Below are 22,714 nucleotides of genomic sequence, written 5' to 3'. Positions count from 1 at the left end.
TAGGCCATTACGATAGCAACTGGCGAGAAGAATTCATAATTAATTGCAGAATTATGGTATTTGAGGGTCCCTCTAGAGTGCCTGATTCTCTTGCACAATTTGGCTCAAAAACTAATCAGCAGTCATAAGGCACTCACAAGGCATCATGGGGCACTGTGAAAAAATTTGGCGAACAAGGTCACCGAAAAACCCAACACATTGACTGTGAAACACACTAAGGCGAATTTCGCCGATTAACGCTAGTCATCAGTGAAATGATAAAAAATTATTAACTTCAAAACACAATTTCAAAAGTTAAATTGCAATAAAAAATATAATCCTTGTGACCAAAAGCTCAGATGCACAACGATGTATCTTGTTTTTGCATGAGCTATCACCAGGTCTTGACTGCCATGATGTTACAGAGCTGGACTTCTAATGAATGTTATTCCTGCTGTTTCCCCTTCCAGGTTTTAGTGAGAGGAATGTGGCATGCTTATCTGGGGCAGGACCTGCAGGTGGCACCGGTGCCCCACCAGGCTCATCCCTAGGAACGATCCCACGGCTTCGCAAGCGCCGGAAAGCAGGCCGGCCGAGGGAGAGTCTGGACGAAGCTCTAGTGCGCTTCCTCAGCTCGCAGCGGGCAGCCGAAGAACGGTTCTTGGCTTTGGAAGAGTGTCGCCTCCAACGGGAGGCGGAGGCTGAGGAGCGGCGGGCCCAGCTGGATCAGCGGCGGGCTGAGATGGAGCGGCAGCACGAATTCCGCATGTTCAGTGTCTTTGCTCACATGGTGAGTGCACTCCGGCCCGACTCTAGCTCTGTGTCGTCGCCTCACTTTGGTCGAGCCAGGAGGGAGGAAGAGGACGTTGCGGGACACAGCTGGGCTGGAGCTGATAGCCAGAAGCCGAGTCCGTACTTGTCGAGACGTGGAAACCTGCTCCGTGACTATGAAGACATTCTTCAGGAAGGCTTCGTCATGTATAGCAAAGACAAGCATGATGAGGACAAGAACCCCACCGTAAGTGAATCAAGTGCCACCTCAAATAAAGTGGTTATGAACACACCAGCTTTTGGCATTTGGTGATAATTATCTGAGGGTTTTAGCCTAATGGTAGCCTCTTGGTGGGTAAGGAGGTGGGCTGTAATCTGTAGGTGTGATGGTTCTGTCCTACCATTAACTCAATCTGTGCCCCTGAAGCCCATCATGGGTCCAGCCGGAGAAAAATGGAAACAGTTACAGTAGCTACTTGGCTAAATACAGTGCATTCAGAAAAGGTTCAGGACAAGACTTGGACTGTCCTTGAGTGACCCAGGGTCATGTTCTGCACACGTTATTGTGTTATGCATTTCATTTTAAGCTGATCACATTCGCCATTTTTGCCAATTGACCTACACTGACTACCCCATAATAACAAAGTGGAAACACATTTTTAAAAAGGTTTTGAAATCTATTCAAAATCAGAAACTGAAGCCTCTCATTTCTTGGAAGTATTCAGACCCTTTATTTCAGGGGTGCCAGGCTCCGGTCCTGGAGAGCTACAGTGGGATAAACGATGGGATAAACTGTCTGCAGAACTTGTAGATACTTCATCAAGAAGACCTGAAGTTGAAATTGCTGCCAAAGGAGCTTCTACAGAATCTACTGTATACTGATAAAAGGCAAAGCCCTCACTTACTGACTGACTCACTCACTCACTCACTGACTCATCACTAATTCTCCAACTTCCCATGTAGGTAGAAAGCTGAAATTTGGCAGGCTTATTCCTTACAGCTTACTTACAAAAGTTAAGCAGGTTTCATTTCGAAATTCTACATGTAACGGTCATAACGGTCGACGATGTCCGCCATGTTGAACTTTCTTATTTATAGCCCCATCTTCATGAAATTTGTTAGGTGGCTTCCCTGAGCTAACCAAAACCGATGTACTTACTTATTTCGATGGTATGACGCCACTGTCGGCCGCGATTTTAAACTTTCCAACGTCACTAATTCTCCAACTTCCCGTGTAGGTAGAAGGCTGAAATTTGGTACTTATTTCGTTGGTATGACACCACTGTCGGCCGCCATATTGAGCTTTCCAACGTCACTGATTCTCCAACTTCCCGTGTAGGTAGAAGGCTGAAATTTGGCAGGATCATTCCTTACAGCTTACTTACAAAAGTTTAGCCTGTTTCATTTCGAAATTCTACGCGTAACGGTCATAACGGTCAACAACGTCCGCCATGTTGAACTTTCTTATTTACAGCCCCATCTTCACGAAATTTGTTAGGTGGCTTCCCTGAGCTAACCAAAACCAATGTACGTACTTATTTCGGTGGTATGACGCCACAGTCAGCCGCCATATTGAACTTTCCAACGTCACTAATTCTCCAACTTCCCGTGTAGGTAGAAGGCTGAAATTTGGCAGGCTCATTCCTTACAGCTTACTTACAAAAGTTAAGCAAGTTTCATTTCGAAATTCTACACGTAATAGTCATAACGATCAACAACGTCCGCCATGTTGTACTTTCTTATTTATGGCCCCATCTTCTCGAAATTTGGTAGGCGGCTTCCCTGCACTAACCGAAACCAATGTACGTACTTATTTCGGTGGTATGATGCCACTGTTGGCCACCATATTGAACTTTTCAACAGTCTTTGTTACTTATGGGCCCATCTTCAAGAAATTTGGTACACGGGTTCCCAACGCTAACTGAATCCTACTTACGTACATATATACATCCATAGCCTGCAGCTCGGCCACCGTGTGAGGCGGCGTTGGGTCCCCCATCCCAACGCCTCCCACGTTGTTGGCTGCCTGCCTATATAAGACCGTCCGTTGCTCCGGTCTCTACATTCCCTTCCTTGTTTCACCACGGGATTCACGTCTCCCAACTGAGAACTACAGCCTTTTTGTTTAATCCACGGCTTCTCCGCTGTTTTATTGTTTGTTTATTACAATTATAGTTAATTGTATAGGTATTTTAGACTTACTTTACATTTCTCAGGTACCCATTTCCTTTATCATTCCAACCGTACCCCCATTAACATGTCTATCGAGGTGATCACCATCAATCAAAGAACTGTCACTTACTGAGTGGTTTCCATACCTGGAGATGGCACCTACCTTTTCCATTCTCTTTGTTACATATTGCACGGCCATATCAGGCTCACTCTTGATATCTGGAGGAACATTGTGTCTTATGTATTGAATGACTGGGACATGTTCATTGTGTGGACTGATGATGGTACAGGAGATAATTATACTACACAGGAGCACTAGAAGAGTGAAATGCTTAAGCCCTTCACCTATGGTTCTGCATGTGAGTTGATGGCTGCCACTGAATTGTTCGGTTGTCACTTTCAAGTGTACCAAAATGGCCAAATATTTTACACCTTTCGACAACCGCCAATGCCTCTTAAACATCTTAGATTCACAGGTGACGATTTCAGTAGTGGACACTTTGATGTTTATGAATGTTTAAACTCTCAAAAGCTGGATGTGATTTTATTGATGAAACCGGTTGTGTGCTTACAACGCTTGACAGATGCCGAATGTCACTTCAATACAACAAGTCCTGCAAATACTGTCGTAATTGAAACAAACCATGAAACTGATACCGATTAAAGAGTAAGCTCAGCGCACAGCTTGGTCATGTTACAACCGGAGGGCCGAACTGACAACATGGTATACAAAGAGATCCTTCACAAATAATTATTGGCATATTTTCCCTCAGTTTAAAAAGGTTTAATTTTCTTCTTAATAAAATTTTAATGCAGTACTTTGCCGCTGCGATTTTGCTAGTATGGAATAAAGCAGAGGGTCCACAACTCCGGTCCTAGAGGGCCCCAGTGGCTACAGGTTTTCATTCTGACCCTTTTCTTATTAGTGATCTGTTTTTGCTGCTAATTAACTTCTTTTGAATTCATTTTAATTGACTTGTTTTTTTTAAGATTTGTTCCTCTGAATTGCTTTATTTCTTTCCTTAAATGGCACCCAAACAGAAATGAAATGTGAAGTGAGTGAGCCAACCGAAGACCAACTAAGTCAGGGTCTCAAACTCTCTCAATTTCACTCCAACCAGTTGTTTAATCAGGCGTTGAGTCTTGCCATTAATTAATCCCGTTCTTTAATTGCATAGCTTGTTGCTGCTCTCATGGTGCAATGGCAGACATTTCCTAAACTGTGGATTTTCTCTTTTCTAAGAGCTCTAGTCAAATGTTTTGTGGACCCGAGCAGGTCAACATTCCTGAGACCTTCACCCTTTTTATTTTCTGATATTATATGATGGACACCAGTTGGTTTGGCTCATTTTGCATCTCATTATTGTTTGGCTGCTAATTAATGAAAAAGAAACAATCAAGGGGTGCGAGTCTTCAAGAGCAAGTCAATTACAATGAATGGAAAAGGAGTTAATTAGCAGCAAAAACAGGACACTAATTAAGAAAAGGGTTAGAATGAAAAACTGCAGCCACTGCGGCCCACCAGGACTGGAGTTGGCGGCCCCCTACTTTATTCCATATTTTGTAGAAGCCTCTTTGGCAGCAATTGCAACTTCAGGTCTTCTTGATTGGGTCTCTACAAGCTTTGCAGGCAGTTTATCCCATTGTTCCTGGCAGATCTTCCCAATCTCCATTAGACTGAATAGGAAGTGTCTGTAAACTGCCACCTTCAGGTCTCGCCATACGTGTTCTAAGGGGTCTTAACTGTAGTGGGGGTTTTGGCTGAGTCACTCAAGGACAGTCCGAGTCCTGTCTTGGAACCTCTTCATCCTTGTGTTGGCTCTATGCTTTGGCTCATTGTCAATGCTTGGAAGGTGAACCATCCCCCCAGTCTCAGGTGATGTGCACTCTGGTGCAGGTTTCCTTCCAGGTCCTCTCTATAATTGGCCACATTCATCCTTCCTTCAGTTCTGACCAGTCAACCTGTCCTCCTACACCCCCATCGTATGATGCCTCCACCACTATACTCCACCATAGGGATGGTATTAGGCAGGTGATGAGCAGTGCCTGGTCTTCACCTAATGTAGCACTTGGGAGTTCTGCCCAAAGAGTTCAATTTTTGTCTCATCAGACCAGAGGATCTTTTTTCCCTCAGGCTCTCAGAGTTCTGTAGTGAGGTGACTTTTAACTCCAGAGTGGCTTCTGTCTGACTGCTCTACCATAAACACCTGATTGACGGAGTGCTGCTGAGATGGCCCTCCTTCTGACAGGTTCTTCAAACTCAGCAGAGACTTCTGAAGTGCTGCTGCAGTGACCATTGGGTGTCTGGTCACATTAGAACATTAGTCTCTAATGAGACGAGAACAGGCCATTCAGCCCAACAAAGCTCGCCAGTCTTATCCACTTATTTCCTTCAAGAAAACATCAAGTCAAGTTTTGAAAGTCCCTAACGTCTTACTGTCTACCACACTACTTGGTCGCTTATTCCAAGTGTCTATCGTTCTTTGTGTAAAGAAAAACTTCCTAATGTTTGTGCGAAATTTACCCTTAACAAGTTTCCAACTGTGTCCCCGTGTTCTTGATGAACTCATTTTAAAGTCACCGTCTTGATCCACTGTACTAATTCACTTAATCATTTTAAACACTTCTATTAGGTCTCCTCTTAATCTTCTTAAACTGTAAAGGCTCAGCTCTCTTAATCTTTCCTCATAATTCAACCCCTGTAGCCCTGAATCAGCCTAGTCGCTCTTCTCTGGACCTTTTCTTGTTCTGCTATGTCCTTTTTGTAGCCTGGAGACTCAAACTGCACCCAGTACTCCAGATGAGGCCTCACCAGTGTGTTATAAAGGTTGAGCAGAACCTCCTGTGACTTGTACTCCACACATCATGGCGCTATATAACCTGACATTCTGTTAGCTGATTTAATGGCTTCTGAACACTGTCAGGAAGTCAATAGCTTAGAGTCCACTATGACTCCTAAATCCTTCTCATAAGGTGGACTTTCAATTTTCAGAGCTCCCATTGTGTATTCAAACCTAATATTTTTACTTCCTATGTGTAATTCTTTACATTAACTGACATTAAATTTCATCTGCCACAAATCTGCCCAAGCCTGTATGCTATCCAAGTCCTTCTGTAATGATATAACGGATTCCAAATTATCTGCTAATCCACCTATCTTGGTATCATCTGCAAACTTCAACAGCTTGTTACTTATATTCCTATCTAAATCATTTGTATTTATTAAAAATATCAGCAGCCCCTGCACTGCCCCCTGCTGGTCACCACTCTTAACATCGCCCAGTTCTGATGAGGTTCCTCGCACCATCACCCTCTGCTTCCTCTGTCTGAGCCAATTCTGCACCCATCTAAAAACATCACCCTGAACTCCCACTTCTTTTAACTTGATGCCCAACCTCTCATGTGGCACCTTATCAAATGCTTTCTGAAAGTCCAGATAAATAATATCATCTGCTCCACTTTGATCGTATCCTTTTGTTGCAACCTCATAGAATTCCAGCATGTTAGTAAAACACGACCTCCCTCTTCTGACCCCACACTGACTGTTCAGTTAAACTCCTGTCCTTGCCATGTGTTGTTCAATCTTATCCTTAATAATTCCTTCCATTAATTTTCCTGTGATGCATGTTAAGCTTACTGGCCTATAGTTGCTTGGATCTGCCCTGTCATTCTTTTTATATAACGGGATGATATTTGCCATTTGTGTGCTCCCTGGCTAAGGCCCTTCTTGCTCTGTTAACCAGTTTACCCAGATGGTCAACTCTAGGAAGGAGCCTGGTGGTTCGACCCTTCATCCATTGCACAATTACTGAGGCCACTGTGCTCCGGGGAACACTCAGAGCTTTATAAATGGCATGTCCCCTGGCTCTGATCACTGCCTTTCCACAATTTGATTGTGGAGGTCTACAGAGAGTTCTTTGAACTTCATGGTTTGGGTTTTGTCCTGTCATGCAGTGTGAATCGTGGACCCTCTCTACACAGCTACACACGTACCTTTCTTAATGACGTCTAATCAGTTAATTTTGCCACTGATGGACTCCGTGGACACATCTGAAAATGTAATTCGAGCAAACCGGACGGGCCTGAGCACAATGTGGAGTGCCACAGCAAAGGCCCTGAATACTTTTAGGAAGGGGAGATTTCAGTTTTTGATTTTTAATAAATTCGCAAACCGCTCAGAAAACATGTCAGTATGGCTCACTGAGTAAAGAGTAATGGGCAAAAATAGCAAATTTAAAAATTAAACTGATGAGACAATAAAATGTGCAGAAAGTGAAATGGTTGGAACACTTTGTGAATCCACTGTAACTATCCATGTATTAATCTTTTGCAATACGCCTTTCATGTCTTTCTTTCTGTGATCTGGTGTCTTTCATATCTACTGATTTTCCTTTCTGAAATCATGTGTTCCCTATGCCATTATTGGTTATTGTGTGTAGATTGACATGCAAAAATTGCAAATGTATCTTATTTATATTAAATCTACAATGCAATAAAGTGGGCAGAAAAAGGGTCTCAGTATCATCTGAACCCACAGTTTATAATGGCGTTTAAATAAAATTGGGAGACTTTCTCGTATACTCAGATATGGGGATGGTGCAAAAAGTGCAAAGTGCTTTTATTAAAAACAATAAAATCAAATAGTGGCCAAAGTGCAGTGCTTCAAAAATGTTTTAGTAAATAAATAATCCAATAAAAACGAGTGAACAATGGAGGTTAAAAACACAATAGAAAAAAAAATCCTTTAAAAACCTGAGGTTAAAATAATGGTTGGAAGCCATCCTTTTAAAAACAGATCCCGGTGCCTTTCTGCTGGTGACTCCCCTGCTTCTCCTGTCCAGGCTATGCACCGGGGGGCTTCCCTACCTGCAGCTGACCTTATTTCTGCCTTCTACTGCTGGTCTGTTCGCCTTTCCAATCCCTGGCTCCATTGGGCATCATCAGACCGTGACTTGGGCTCCTCAGGGACTAGGGCACTCATGCTGGGGCTTTCACTTCCTAAGTCCCAATTCCCACTTCCTTCTTGGCCTTATGCCGTGAGCCATCCTCCTTCCGATCACTCCTGCTCCTCACTAATGCTCAGCGGGAGTGACCACTACTGACTGCTCCCGGGGTGCAGGCGAAACACCCAGGCTCACTGCTCGGCTACACCTTCACTCGTTCACGCACTGGCTTTTTCCTCCCTGCTTCCTGCCTTCTTCTTCTCCTGTAACCTCCGTTCGTCTTTTTTCTTCCTCTTCCCCCCACTAGCCGCCTCGCGCTTTTATTATTTATCACTGGGACGTGGATCAGGTGTGGTAATTAGCAGCTCCCGCCATCAATTGCAGATGCGGACAACTCCTCTCCTGTGCACTTAAGCGAGGAGTGCCCGCATCACGAATTCACCCGGGAATCGCTCCGGCCACGCTACCACGCCCCCTCTCTAAGCCGACTTTTTATTTAAAAAGTGGACCCGCTACACCACAGTTACCCCACTAACATGCTCATGTTTGATGCCAGAGCCCTGAAGACGGTTAACGAGATAACTCGTAGGTGCTGTCCGTCTATACAGGGTGGTCCAAATCTAATTATGCAGATCCAGATCGTCTGGATGACTTTGATTTATGCGAGGATGATTCCAGTTTTGCGTGAAGATAGATAGATAGATAGATAGATACTTTATTAATCCCAAAGAAGAAATTCACAATTAATTAAGAATTGAAGGCGATTCTTCATGCCGTCAGTTCGCACTCTTCTTAATGGTCCGGGATTTTTTGGGGGATTTTCTATGTAATAAACTTAATAAGTTATAGAGTAATGAAAATTGCAGAATTAGATCTGGACCACCCTATAGAGGTCCCAATACGAGTTAGCAGCCATCGAGTTAATTAAAAGGTTTGTTCTTACTGATTGTCAAAAGGCTTTCCAGTTTCTTCAGTGCTCTTCGTTATTGGTGATTTTTTTTTTAATAAAGAAGTAGTGAAGCTTGTGGACCCTCAGTGCTAAAACATACTGTAAGCTTTCGATTAAGACCAAGATGAAGATTCTAGCCCCAGTAGTTGGTGAGTAATCGCGTGACAGACTGGCAGACCTTACCATTTAATTATATGTGATTGATCTCAAAAATGATTAAACGAACTTTGAGGTCATCAGAAATGTTTTGTTTTTCTGTGAAAACCTAACCTTTGGTATTCTTTTCAGGGAAACGTTGATTTCTTATTATGTATCCCACTTAGCTTGTTGATAGCTAGAGCTGCAACTCTTAAGTAGAAAACAAAAAAGATCGAGCAGCCTTAGTCCGGGTGGAGTGTGCCTGTTCACCAAGACCCTAAAGACATGCGGCTTATGATGATTGGTCCCTCTAAATCTACCCTGTGCGTGTGTGTGTGCGTGCGTGTTTGTGTATCAAGCAAGTGGCCCACCAAGTACTGGATCCTGCTGGGGTAAGTGAAGGCCTACCGTGGCTCTGTACTGCGACGATTAGGTTCAACAAGTTGAAATCCTCCGATGCCTGTCTGTGATTTTACGGAGCTCATGTGTATGACTTACTTAACCTACCTTTGCTCTTTTTTTTTTTTCTATTTTAGGGTATTATTAACTTGGGAACCAGTGAGAACAAGCTGTGCTTTGACCTGCTGTCTAAACGGGTGAGGTGGAAGGCCCTGCCTATAAAAATGTCTGTCCAAAGTACATTTTGAACATGTTGTTCCTTGAATTTCCTAAGAATATTTAAGTATGAGCGGTCTTTGCTGCAGTGTGGTCTGTCAAACTCCTTCGTGACCGCATTCATCATTGGCAGACTTGATTACTGTTTCTAAATAGATTTATGTTTGAAAAATAGTCATTTTAATAACAATTTTCAAAGGGATTTTTTTTCCTAAGCCCTGTTAAAATTGTACCTGCGAAAGGCTGCCGAGGTAAAATTAGAAAATGATGGAATGATTTGCACGCTAACATGGACAGGCAGGACACACTCTCACTGTGTGGTATACCTTGGAGGGAATAAAACACAAACACACAGAAGCACCTTTTGCGGGGGCGGTCATTCCTAGTACCCCGAGGTGAAGTCTCCTCCAGACATTTCACGGTTAACAGTAACAGAAGCCGCAGATGCCTGCCCACTGGTACAGACAGGACCCTTGAGGCCTAATCAAGATTTTAGGTCACTTTGCTACCTTTGAAGGGATACTCCATATCAACAGTGATGTACAGTATTTTTATATTTTACTTATTCCACGGCTGCGGTGGGCTGGCGCCCTGCCCAGGGTTTGTTCCTGCCTTGCGCCCTGTGTTGGCTGGGATTGGCTCCAGCAGACCCCCCATGACCCTGTGTTAGGATATAGCGGGATGGAGAACAACTGACTGACTTACTTATTCCATGGAGTTTGTAGTTACGGCTAAGAGAAATGTAATGTCCATTCTCCACTTAAACATGAGATTATGTTTTTTAGGGCGCATGTCGACGATGTTGACATCCAGAGCAGAGGACGATAAAAGCTTTAAATTTCGGTAAAACTGTTACGTGGTAGGTAGACCCTCTTTACTTGGAGGACTGTAAGGGCTCATTTGTACTTGACGCTCAGAATGCATACGTGCACACATCATGGCTGCCACGCATTGTCAGCATTCATTTGACGCGTCCTCTGAGCAGGTCCTCAGAAATTAACGCGACGTGTTCGTGAGTTGCAGTACCAGCAAAAAGTCGGGGGGGAGGGGGGCGCAGTGTGATAAAAGTCAGGAGTGACGTCAGAGTCTCTGTTTACTATCTATATGTGACAGAAAGTCACTATGTGGATCCTACGAGATCGATGTGCGTGCTTAGATGTTTGATGAATGGTTCAACGTAGTGAAGCAAAATGCCGACATACAGATGCATTCGTGGTGCTTTTATATTCAAGCGTCGCATATTCCCAATCGTAATGACATGATACATTTTTAAAGTCTCACATACCATCTTCTGTGTCGTCTTTTTTTTCTGGGGCTTCCTCCGGTCCTGACAGTAGCGGCAAACAGCAATAGATTACCACACAGAGCACATTACATTTATGAGATTCCAACGCTCTGCACATTTAGAATCCTTAGATTTATACTTGATATCACTTTCATGATGAAATGCATTAAAGTATGTATGTTACATTTTACAGATAAATCGTTAATTTTGTTTAAATAATGAATACTGTTAATAATTATACACATGGGGGTGACACGGTAGCGGAGCGTTAGCACTGCTGTCACGCAGGGAGTCACGTCGCTGGTATTTCCTGCTGGGTTTCCACAGTATGCTCCGGTTTCCTTAAGAAGATATGCAGATGTAGTGACACTAAAATGACGCCAGTGTATGTGTGTGCTTGTATTCACCTTGTGATGAGCTGATGCCCCGTCTAGGGATATTTCCTGCCTCGTGCCCAATGCTAGCTAGAATGGGCACATCTCTGGATTGATGGATTTAATCATTAAACATCCTTTTCAGAGATATTGCGGTAAGGTGTCCTCGGAATTTAATGGGCGTTCCAGGCAATTCACAACACAGCCAAGCCAAACCTGTTCTTACCGTGATAATATCTCGCACTGCCACCTGCTGGATTCCTCCAGATTTACGTAAAGTACGCGCGCAAGTATAAACGGTACAACGCTTGTGTAGCAGGAGCGTCCGCTGGAGCGTGCAAAGCATTGCGTGAAGTATAAACCCGGCCTTAGACTCCTTGACTTGACGTTAAATCCCTGCGTGTGCAGGAGCTGTGTAGAGTCAACGACGTCTAGAATGGGCGAGAGAGTGAAGTGACTGCACAAAGCAAATTCTCTGCGCATGTTATTTATTTATTTATTTATTGTGCATTATCGCTCAGTCAGACTCTGACTTATCAAACTCCAATTCTGATGCAAGTGATCTGGAGATCAAAAAAATGAAAGTCAGGTACCTGCATCAGCTGATCATTCCCCAGATGATCATGCAGCTGACACACCAAGGGTGATGCTCGCCTCGGAGGACCACGCTGACATTGATCTGTGGGGGCCAAACTGGCAGTGGGACTTCACCACACTATGCGGTGTGCTAGTGGGCACTACACATACAGTAGCCAGCCATTGCAAGCCTATGACTGATGATGTTATAACTATGTGAATTTACACACTGTAGGGGGTCATGGAACATAAAACAAAGTGACATTTGTCATAAAGAAGTGGTTTATGTTGATTTATGTGTGACACCACTGCTTTGTGTGCTTTCTAGAAAAATGGGACAAAAATTAGCCCTAAAAGAGTTAAACAATATTTCAGATAGAACGGGCACCTATAGTCACCAGCACTGGACAATTACAAACTATATCCAAAACATCCATGACACAAATCTCAGGTTAATCGTGTCACATAGTTCACATGTCAAGGCATCCAGTTGTATGCTCACAAGGTGCAAAACGCAGGTAATTTATGCTGAAATGTTGTTAAACTAGTGAAGGACGTGAACCTACAGTCCTAAAACAAAGTGCAAATAAATACCGAGCTAAAGATAAGGAGCCTTTGATACTTGTCATGTTTTCTAAATCGTTTATAACAGTTTTCTTAGGAGTTTTAACATACCATGGACATGGTGAGTGGAAGGGGAAAGTGGGGAAGCCAGCAGGAGGCTTTGTCCTGTGATGGCAGGCTCTGCTGGCCATCAAGTATTGAGTTTATCTTCTGTTTGATGTCCCTTTCTTCATCCATCTCTAATTTGTTTTATATGGAGAAAAAAAAATGTAATTTTGCTGCTTTTGAGATCATTTTGTCACCTTATCCTGGACTCCACGTGGCACTCAGTTGATGTACTGAGCTCTGAGAGTTAGGCCATACACGACTGTTGTTGATTCTGGACATGACATTGTGTTGCTTTATGTGGATTGCATGACAGTCTTTAATTTTTTTTTCTTTGTGTTTTTTTCAGTTAACACAGTCGGATATGTTCCAGATTGACCCTCCGTTGCTTCAGTATGGAGACTGGAAAGGGCACAGTTTGTAAGTAGCAGACTAATCCATTCATTAATCATCTCTGATTTGTATCATGACAAGGAACTTTATGGAGGTTATACAGCTGATCCCACCACTGGCTCAATAGGCCATCTTGCATGCGTCACATCATCTACCCCATCATCTACCATAATTATACTGGACATATAGCGCACCTCCTGAATGTCTACAGTATTGCAAGGTGGTTGTAGATGGCGGATATCTTCCTTAGAGGTAGGGGTTTATTTGCTGTCCTTAACCCCAGTCCCCCGTGTGGCCTGTGTTGGTTTTAGAGTTGTATTAGTCCGTTGGGACGTGATGTTTGATCCTCGTCCTCCAGGATTGTCTGGCCCTGTAGACATTCCGTTAGGGTTAGTTTCGGGGAGGCAGCTTTCTTGCCCCTAATTCTTCTCTCCCTTGGCCTTGTGTGCTGACCTCATGAGGGCCTTGTCTGGATACAGATAGATGTCTATGGTATTGCAAGGTGGTTGCAGGTGGTGGAGTTTCCTTAGAGAAAGGGTTTATTTTCTGTCCTTAACCCCAGTCCCCCATGTGGCCTCTTTTGACTTTAGAATTGGGTTGTCCCTTTGGACGTGATGCTTGATCGTCGTCCTCCAGGCTCCTCTGGCCCTGTAGGCATCCAGTTAGGGTTAGTTTCAGGGAGGTAGCTTTCTTGACCCTAATCTTCTGAGGGCCTGTCCCTTGGCCCTGTGGGTCTTATCTGGATAAAGATAGATGTCTACAGTATTGCTAGGTGGTTTATGCTGAGTGTTTGTAAGGATCACGGCCTACCACTTTTTTACTTTTTGATGATGGAGTGTCACACTGAAAAGATAACTAAGCCATCAAAGTATATCAAAATAGACAGTGTGATAGAAATAGAGGGCACAAATAAAGAATTGGGCTACCAGCCTGGTGTGCCCCATATAATCGGTTTCCCCATAATCAACAAAAACTCCCAATTATGGCGGAGTTGTCTCCACAGACATGCATTTGAAACAGAACTGTCCCAACACGGTGGCGCTTCCGGTTTAAGGCATAGGAAGAGGTGGGTCCAGGTGGTTGATAGAGGAGCAGAGGCAGTGAAAGGAAGGACTGTTGAGAGGCCTGGACTTAAGAGTGTTTGGTGCGAGGGCACTGTGTGCTGTACGGGACTTTATTGGTGTAAATAGTATAAATAAAAAATGTGTGTCTTGGACTTATCGGTGTCTGCTTGTCTGGGCTGAACATCCACATACTGGCTGTGGACTACTGCAGACTGGACAGAAAGTCTCCTCTTCAAAGTTCTTAAACTTTTGACCAGTAGTGTATATGTTTGTCAGTTGTGTGTTTTTGCTCCTACTCTGTTCAATGGGTGTCATGGGGTTGAGTCATGGGGTCCAGTGGCTCTGGGGCGTCTGTTGGCGAAGAGAGATTCACTGATCTTGACTTTGCTGATGATGCTATGATCTTCATGGAGTCAATGGAGGCTCTGATTTGGGCACTCGCGAGACTGAGCGAGGAGTCTGACTGTCTGGGATTGTGAGTGTCCTGATAAAAACCAACAGCCAGGCCTTTAATGACCTCTGACATGGTCCTGAGCCATGGACTCTATCCAGTGACCTGAAACGAAGACCGCACTCCTTTGGTACTGTGTCTCTTCGGAGAATCCTTGGATACCATTGGTTTGAGTTATTGTATGCTGTTTTTTTCTGGGCAAAGTGAATTTAAATGTAATGTAATGTAGCAAAATGTGAAGAAACTGAAGGGATGTGAATACTTTCTGAAGGCGCTGTGTGGTAGGTTCTGTAAGATTTATGATTTGTTCTATAGAGTGTATCCTATAGTGGGGCAACACAGAAAACAAGACGTCTTCAAATTGGGTATGGCATACAGTTTTTAAAATGAAAGTTTCAGCCACTTTACGGTCAGGGCACCATTCCCACTCTTGCCAGCGAGCTTTCACTACTGACCTTTTCCTTCTTGTGGTTTTCATTCCAGCCTTCGAGAAGAGGTCGCCAGGTTCCTATCCTACTATTGCAAGGCACCCAGCCCTCTAAAGGTGGAAAATGTGAGTCACAGCTCTTTTTATACTTCCATGACCATTCCTTTTATGATTGTCATATGTTTTTCACATTTAATCCAGGACATGCACATTTCAGTCTGCATGTTTCATTGAATATTCTTGACGTCACAGTGTGACCCTGAGCAAATCACTCAATCTGCCTCCTCCAACAGTACACCAACAACATTTATTTCTATAGCACATTTTCATGCAAATGATGGAGCTCAAAGTGCTTTACATGATGAGGAAAGAGAAAAAAGACAAAATAAATAAGAATTAAAATTAGGGAACACTAATTAACATAGTATAAAAGTAAGGTCCGATGGCCATGGAGTACAGAAAAAACAAACAAAAAAAAAACTCCAGACGGCTGGAGAAAAAGATAAAATCTGCAGGGGTTCTGAGGCCACGAGACCACCCAGCCCCCTCTAGGCATTCTACCTAACATCAATGACCTCAATCAGTCCTCATGGTATTCAGGGTTCTCATGGAAGAACTTGATGATGACGGTCATATGGGCTTCTGGCCTTCACTCCATCAATGTAGGGACATCACAGTGCTTTGATCAGGTGGTGGTGGCACAGATCGGCACCACAGAAAACTGGAAAAAAAAACAGCAGAGAGAGTAGGGGTTAATACGGAGTGTGGAGCCACCATGAGTGATAATGATAATTAATTGAACATACAGAGCATCAGGATTAAACTAAAATGAAGCTATGAGAAACTAATGTGTTTCACGTGAATTTCTATCAGTCAGCCATTCCAGATTTTAGATGTATATCAGCAGAAGGCCGCCTCACCACTTCTTTTAAGTTTAGCTCTTGGAATTCTAAGCAGACCCTCATTTGAAGATCTAAGGTTACGATTTGGAGTGTAAGGTGAGAGAAATTTAAGATATAAGATGGAGTGAGATTATTGAAGGCTTTGTAAACCATCAGCAGTATTTTAAAGTCAATTCTGAATGACACAGGTAACCAGTGTAGTGACACCAGAACTGGGGTGATGTGCTCAGATTTTCTTTTCCTAGTTAAGATTCTAGCAGCTGCATTCTGCACTCGTTGTAATCGATCGATGTCTTTTTTGGGTGGTCCTGAGAGGAGTGCGTTACAGTAATCTAGTCGTCACATACTTGGACCCCTTCAATTTCTGCACATTTTATTATGTTTAGTAGATTTAATTTTAAATGAATAATGTTGCCATTTTTGCTCCTCAGTCTACAATCAGTGATCCATTAAGACAAAGTGAAAACATGATTTCAGAAAGGTTAACAAATACAGGGTACTCCTCACTTTAAGACCTATTTGCTTAACGACCACTCGCACTTACGACCAATCGAGTTTCGACCTGCAATTCGTGGAATCCCCTTTCTCAGCCTGAGTGTCGGTCAGTGGTGACAGTGACAAGTGCACTGAGCGAACTATAGACTTGCTATGTGCTTTTTCAGTCAGTTTCATTCCTACAAGCAGTTACTGTGTAACCTTGTTTTTTTACATATTTGTAACCCCAAAATAGTACAGATGTCGACGAAAAGAAAAAGTATGGCATCATCTGGAGAAATTGTTAAGAAACGAAGGAAAGCTATCGACCTTGAAATGAAAATAAAAATCATACAAGACTACGAAGCTGGTAAAACGGTTAAAGAAATAGCATGTGACTTGAAATTGGCACATTCGACAATTTCAACGATTTTAAAGGATAAAGTTAGAGTGAAAGAGGAGGTGAAATCATCGATAGGATTTAAAGCCATAATAACTAGGCAGCGAAAAGGTCTTAGTAATGAGATGGACAAATTATTGGCGATCTGGTTTGACAACCAGATGCAAAATAATATGCCGATAAGCCTTTTAATAAGTCAAGCTAAGGCATGCAGTATCTTTGAGACTTTGAAGGCATGTGAAGGCGAAAAATCGACAGAATCATTTACAGCAAGCCATGGATGGTTTCAACGGTTTAGGTGGAGGTTCAACCTGCATAATTGGAGAATCAGCGGTGAGGCAGTAAGCATGGATGTAGAACCAGCAGAAAAATTTGTTGACGAATTGGATGGAATAATTCAATGTGGATGAAACCAGGCTTTGGTGGAAGAAAATGCCTGAAAGGTCCTATATGCACAAAGAAGCTAAGGCAATGCCCGGCTTCAAGGCTTTTAAAGACAGGGCCACGTTGTTGTTGGGAGGGAATGCCGCTGGGTTCAAGTTAAAGCCTTTTCGTGGTATATCGCTCCGAAAACCCACGTGCATTAAAGAGCGTCTGCCCGTTTACTACCGTGCAAATAAAAAGCCATGGATGACGCAACCTTTATTTTAAGACTAGGCTGACCCGCCTTTTAAGGCGAGCGGCTTTTAAGTTGACCACTTCTTAAGGCAATTCAATATGTAGATCAATTTGATATTTTATACAAACTCATTAATTTGGTTATATTGCATTTGAGCGGTATTACTTTAATACTTATAGTTTCTGTTATTTTTGTGATGAAATTTAAACATTTTTTCTATATTGAGGTCGCCTTTGAACCCCTGATATTTACTCCGCGGTGAGGCATTTGTACTCCATCAACATTAATTATTTCCAGAGACATCATTTTGTCTATTTTTCTAGCGCATCGCGCACAAAAGCAAGGGAACGATGACAGCACCAGAACTCTGCTCACATCATGTCGCCGTCATCGCAAGCTGCAAGTAGTAAGTCTGTGATAAGCGGAATACCGCTACGCTTTCCACTCACGGGACGGAAGGACAATCCCGACTGCTTTTATATAGTAAGAAAGAAGAAGAAGATATCGCACAGTCTGGAGTAGAAAATCATCTTTTACCTGGAAAAACGAAACTACAAATCCCATCGTGCATTGCAAAATGGATGGGGCGTGTGTGAAACTCCGCGCCTGCGTAGCACTCACGGAACGGAAGGACAATCCCGACCGCTTTTATATGAAGGATTGGTTTTTGAACTGCTTCATACCCTCAGTCCAGCATTATTGTCTGGAACTGGGAGTTCCTTTAAGAATTATTCTCCTGCTTGATAATGTTCCAGGCCACCCCTTAGCATCTTGATCTAAACCCAGATGTAAAGATAGTGTATCTTCCTAAAAACACAACTGCTGTCCTACCGCCAATGGAGCAGGGCGCTGTAGCTACGTTCAAAGCATTTTATTTGCGCACGACTTTTTCCCAAGCTGTAGCAGCAACAGAAAATGATGTAGTAACCCTTCGTGATTTTTGGAAATCGTACAGTATTTTAGATTGCATTAAAAACATGAAATCAGCTTGGGATGAAGTGACAGATAAGTGTATGCAAGGCATATGGAAAAAAAATGCATAAAAAGTTTCGATCCTATATTCTCGGTGCAAGCTCCTTGCTTAACGACGTAGTCGTAGGAACAGAACTCGGTCGTAAAGTGAGGAGTACCTGTATATTAAAAGTCAAAAACAAAAATCTCTTATTCATGTAAGCATTGAAACCCTTACTTCAGTACTTTGTAGAAACCCCTTTGGTAGCAATTCCAGCTTCCAGTCTTCATTTGTAAATCTCTAGAAGTTTTGCACCCTTGGATTTGGGCAGTTTATTCCATTCTTCCTGGCAGAGCTTCTCAGTCTATGTTGGATTGGATGTGAAGTATCTATAATCTATAATAATACAAATTTCATATCCCTGAGGCTTCCCTACATACAGGGTGGTCCAGATCTAATTATGCAGACCCACATTGTCTGGATGTCTTTGATTTATGCGGGGACGATTCCAGTTCGGTGCGAAGAAGATTCTTCATGTCGTCAGTTTGCACACTTCTCGATGGTCTGGGATTTTTTGGGTGATTTTCTGTGTAATAAGCTTAAGAAGTTATAGCGTAATGAAAATGGCATAACTAGATCTGGACCACCCTATAGTAGTCAATGGAACCTTTTAGAGGTTGCCCACCACTGTCTTTAGCCGCAGTCCAAAGCAGAAGGCTTTCTTTTGGGCAGGCAGTGTGGCGTAGCGGTTAAGGCTCTGGACCTTCAGCCATAAGGGCACCAATGCTCCAGACTCCTATTGTGACCCCGAGCCAACCTGCACTCCAACTGTAGAAGTGTAAACCGTCACATTGCATTATATCCTGCCCTGGTAAGTCCCGTTGGCCGCAGACGTCAGCCGAAAACCCCATAATAATGAAGGAACATTTTCTTTAGATTAGATTAGATTATGTGTAGATAAAAGCACATTTAACTTTTTGAGCGCTGAATATTTTTTCTGAAAAGCACCCAAAGCAAGGGTCTCCCACATAAATCAATCTAAATGATCAGTTGCTGGGTGCTTTGGCCGCTAGTTCACAGTCTCTTGTGGCTCTAGACGCTCACAGGCGGCATGATGGCTGGCAGGCCGTCTTCGCGTGATGGTGGTGGGGACAGCAGCAGCGGTCGTGGCCACAGCACAACTCAATCTGGTTTGTACCTCATGTCATTATGAGTGGCGGTCTTCATCTCCACAAACGTGTTCAGCACCACGATTAGCTGGAGGTCAATCAGATGATGCCGGTACCTTACTTTCATTTTCGATCCCAATCACTAGATCACTTGCGACAGGTCAGAGTCCAATTCAGCAATAACATACAAAATTTCATCCCCAAAGTAGTTTGCTTTGTGTGTTCGCTTCGATCTCTCGCCATTTTTGTCGTTGTTTGCTCTTCACTTGGTGAAACCAATGAAGTTAACTTTCCTTCTAGCAAAGAGAGTCGAAACTAAAACCTAACAGCGGGTTTTGTCACCATTTGCAGCTGCTTACTGCTCTCAACCCCTCCTGATGACAAAAGTGGACATCCACCCTGACAGAGTTAAAACAACAGAGGCTGCGCCAAAGTGCCATACAAATAAAGCATTAAAATAAACACAATACAAACAATCATGCAAAAGCAGATTAATAAAACAACCAATTTGTGACATCCACCACAATCCCATCATACACATTGAAAGACAGAAGAAAGCAAGGAGGTCTTAAGCCAACTTTTAAAAACCTCGATCGAGGATGAAGACCTGATGTGAAGAGGCAAGTCATTCCAAAGCCGTGGAACAACAACTGAAAACGCTCGGTCTCTCCCCTCGACTTCAGCTGAGATCTTGGCACTACAAGGAGCAGTCGTCCAGATGACCTCAGTGCTCTTGGTGGCACATAAGGGTTGAAGGAGGTCACAGATCTATTTTGGAGCCAGCGAGACCATGCAAGGCTTTAAAAACAAACAACAAGATTTTAAAATCAAAGCAATGCCTCATTGGTAGCCAGTGGAGATGGAGAGACTAAAGTGGGGGAGATGTGATCCCTTTTGCCCTGCGGTGGGCTGGCGCCCTGCCCGGGGTTTGTTTCCTGCCTTGCGCCCTGTGTTGGCTGGGATTGGCTCCAGTGGACCTCCGTGACCCTGATCTAACCCGTTAGAATATAGCGGGTTAGATAATGGATGGATGGATGGATGGTGATCCCTTTTTCTTGACCCAATCAAAAAGGCGCGACAGAGCAGATTTTGGCAGACCCACATAGAAGGTATTACAATAATCTAGTCGAGATGTAATAAAGGCATGAATGACTGTTTCCAAGACCTTCTGTGATAGAAAGGATTTTAGTTTAGAAATTTGCCTGGACTTTACTACCATGGAGATTTGTTTTTCAAAACTTAGTGATGACTCAAAGATGACACCTCGGTTTCTGACAACATTATGAATCATTGCTGCCAAAGGTCCTAAGTGCATGCATTCATACGTCTATTTTCAAAAGACAACCTCTGAATATGACACTGAGCAACTGCACTCAACTTCTTTGGTCAACCATGGCGAGGCCTGTCCTGTTAAACCTGTCACTGTATGGTCTTGGCCACCGTGCTGCAGCTCAGTATCAGGGTGTTGGCAATCTTCTTATAGCCTCTGCCATCTTTATGGAGAGCAACGATTCTTTTTTTCAGATTCTCAGAGAGTTCTTTGCCATGAGGTGCCATGTTGAACTTCCAGTGACCAGAGTGAGAGAGCGATAACACCAAATTTAACACACCTGAGACCTTGTAACACTAATGAGCCACATGACACCGGGGAGGGAGAATGGCTAATTGGGCACAATTTGGACGCTTGTCACTTAGGGGTGTACTCACTTTTGTTGCCAGCGGTTTAGACATTAGAACATTAGAACAATCTAGACGAGAACAGGCCATTCAGCCCAACAAAGCTCGCCAGTCCTATCCACTTGTTTCCTCCAAGAAAACATCAAGTCGAGTTTTGAAAGTCCCTAACGTCTTACTGTCTACCACACTACTTGGTAGCTTATTCGAAGTGTCTATTGTTCTTTGTGTAAAGAAAAACTTCCTAATGTTTGTGCGAAATTTACCCTTAACAAGTTTCCAACTGTGTCCCCGTGTTCTTGATGAACTCATTTTAAAATACAAGTCTCGATCCACTGTACTAATTCCCTTCATAATTTTAAACACTTCAGTCAGGTTTCATCTTAATCTTCTTTTTCTTAAACTGTAAAGGCTCAGCTCTTTTAATCTTTCCTCATAATTCAACCCCTGTAGCCCTGGAATCAGCCTAGTCGCTCTTCTCTGGACCTTTTCTTGTGCTGCTATGTCCTTTTTGTAGCCTGGAGACCAAAACTGCACACAGTACTCAAGATGAAGCCTCACCAGTGCATTATAAAGGTTGAGCATAACCTCCTTGGACTTGTACTCCACATATCAAGGCGCTATATAACCTAACATTCTGTTAGCCTTCTTAATGGCTTCTGAACACTATTTGGAAGTTGATAGCTTGGAGTCCACTATGACTCCTAAATCCTTCTCATAAGGTGTACGCTCGATTTTCCGACCGCCCATTGTGCCCATTAATGGCTGTGTGTTGAGTTATTTTGAGGGGACAGCAAATTGACACTGTGATACAAGCTGTACACGGACTACTTTACATTGTGTCAAGGTGTCATATCTTCAGTGTTGTCCCATGAAAAGATATAATAAAATATTTACAAAAATGTGAGGGCTGTACTCACTTTGTGAGATATTGTAGGTTAACGGACATAAATCTGCTTTTCAGGTAGGACACAAACCATTTCAGTGCACAGCCTTGAATGTCTACTTCATCCTCAAGCCGTTTTAACAGAACTCCACGGTCCACTGTGTCAAATGCCGCACTGAGATCCAGCAAGACCAAGATTGCAGAAGAGCCCGAGTCCAAAGTTAATAGAATATCATCATTTGTTACCTTCAGTAGAGCCGATTCAGTACTATGAAGTTTTTTAAAACCTGACTGAAACACATCACATACATTGTTATCCTCCAGATATGAAATTAACTGCAAAGAAACCACTTTCTCCATAATTGTGGACAGAAATGGGAGCTTAGAAATAGGCCTATAGTTTGAAAGAGCTGTAGGATCAGGTGTGGGCTGAACAATTGCATGTTTAAAGTTGTCTGGCATTATATACCGGATTTTAGACAGTTGTTAATAATTTGTCTAACTAAATGCAAACCGTGCAGTGCATATGCGGGCATGTGCTGTTTTCTGATTCTTCCCTCTTTTTGGCAGGTGGTGGTGCTGAATGGCTGCACGTCTACATTCAGTGCTGTTGCTGCTGTCATCTGTGATCCTGAAGGTATTTATGCCGTTTTTCTCATTTCAAAAATTATTTTTTTTGACAACAATGCTTTAGTTTTCAAGTAGAGTCTGCTGGACAGAATTTTAGTAAAAATGCATATACAAGTTTTGCATTTAGGTGTCACTTATTCTTCTATTTTTACATACATACAGTGGTGTGAAAAACTATTTGCCCCCTTCCTCATTTCTTATT

General features: G+C 43.0%; 1 protein-coding gene across 1 annotated transcript in view; it reads left to right on the top strand.

Moving 5' to 3' along the window:
* LOC120523160 (1-aminocyclopropane-1-carboxylate synthase-like protein 1) overlaps positions 1-22,714 on the top strand; it is a 101,097-nt gene that overhangs the window by 10,686 nt on the left and 67,697 nt on the right. The window contains exons 3-7 of the mRNA XM_039744185.1: positions 450-997; positions 9,489-9,548; positions 12,821-12,891; positions 14,863-14,932; positions 22,453-22,519. Of these exons, the coding sequence (XP_039600119.1) occupies positions 450-997; positions 9,489-9,548; positions 12,821-12,891; positions 14,863-14,932; positions 22,453-22,519 (816 nt within the window). The remainder of the gene's footprint in view (positions 1-449; positions 998-9,488; positions 9,549-12,820; positions 12,892-14,862; positions 14,933-22,452; positions 22,520-22,714) is intronic.

This window comes from Polypterus senegalus, chromosome 1 (genome assembly GCF_016835505.1).
Source record: "Polypterus senegalus isolate Bchr_013 chromosome 1, ASM1683550v1, whole genome shotgun sequence".
Taxonomy (NCBI): Eukaryota; Metazoa; Chordata; class Cladistia; order Polypteriformes; family Polypteridae; genus Polypterus; species Polypterus senegalus.
Note: the sequence above shows the minus strand (reverse complement) of the source record. Positions and strands in the feature narration are given on the sequence as shown.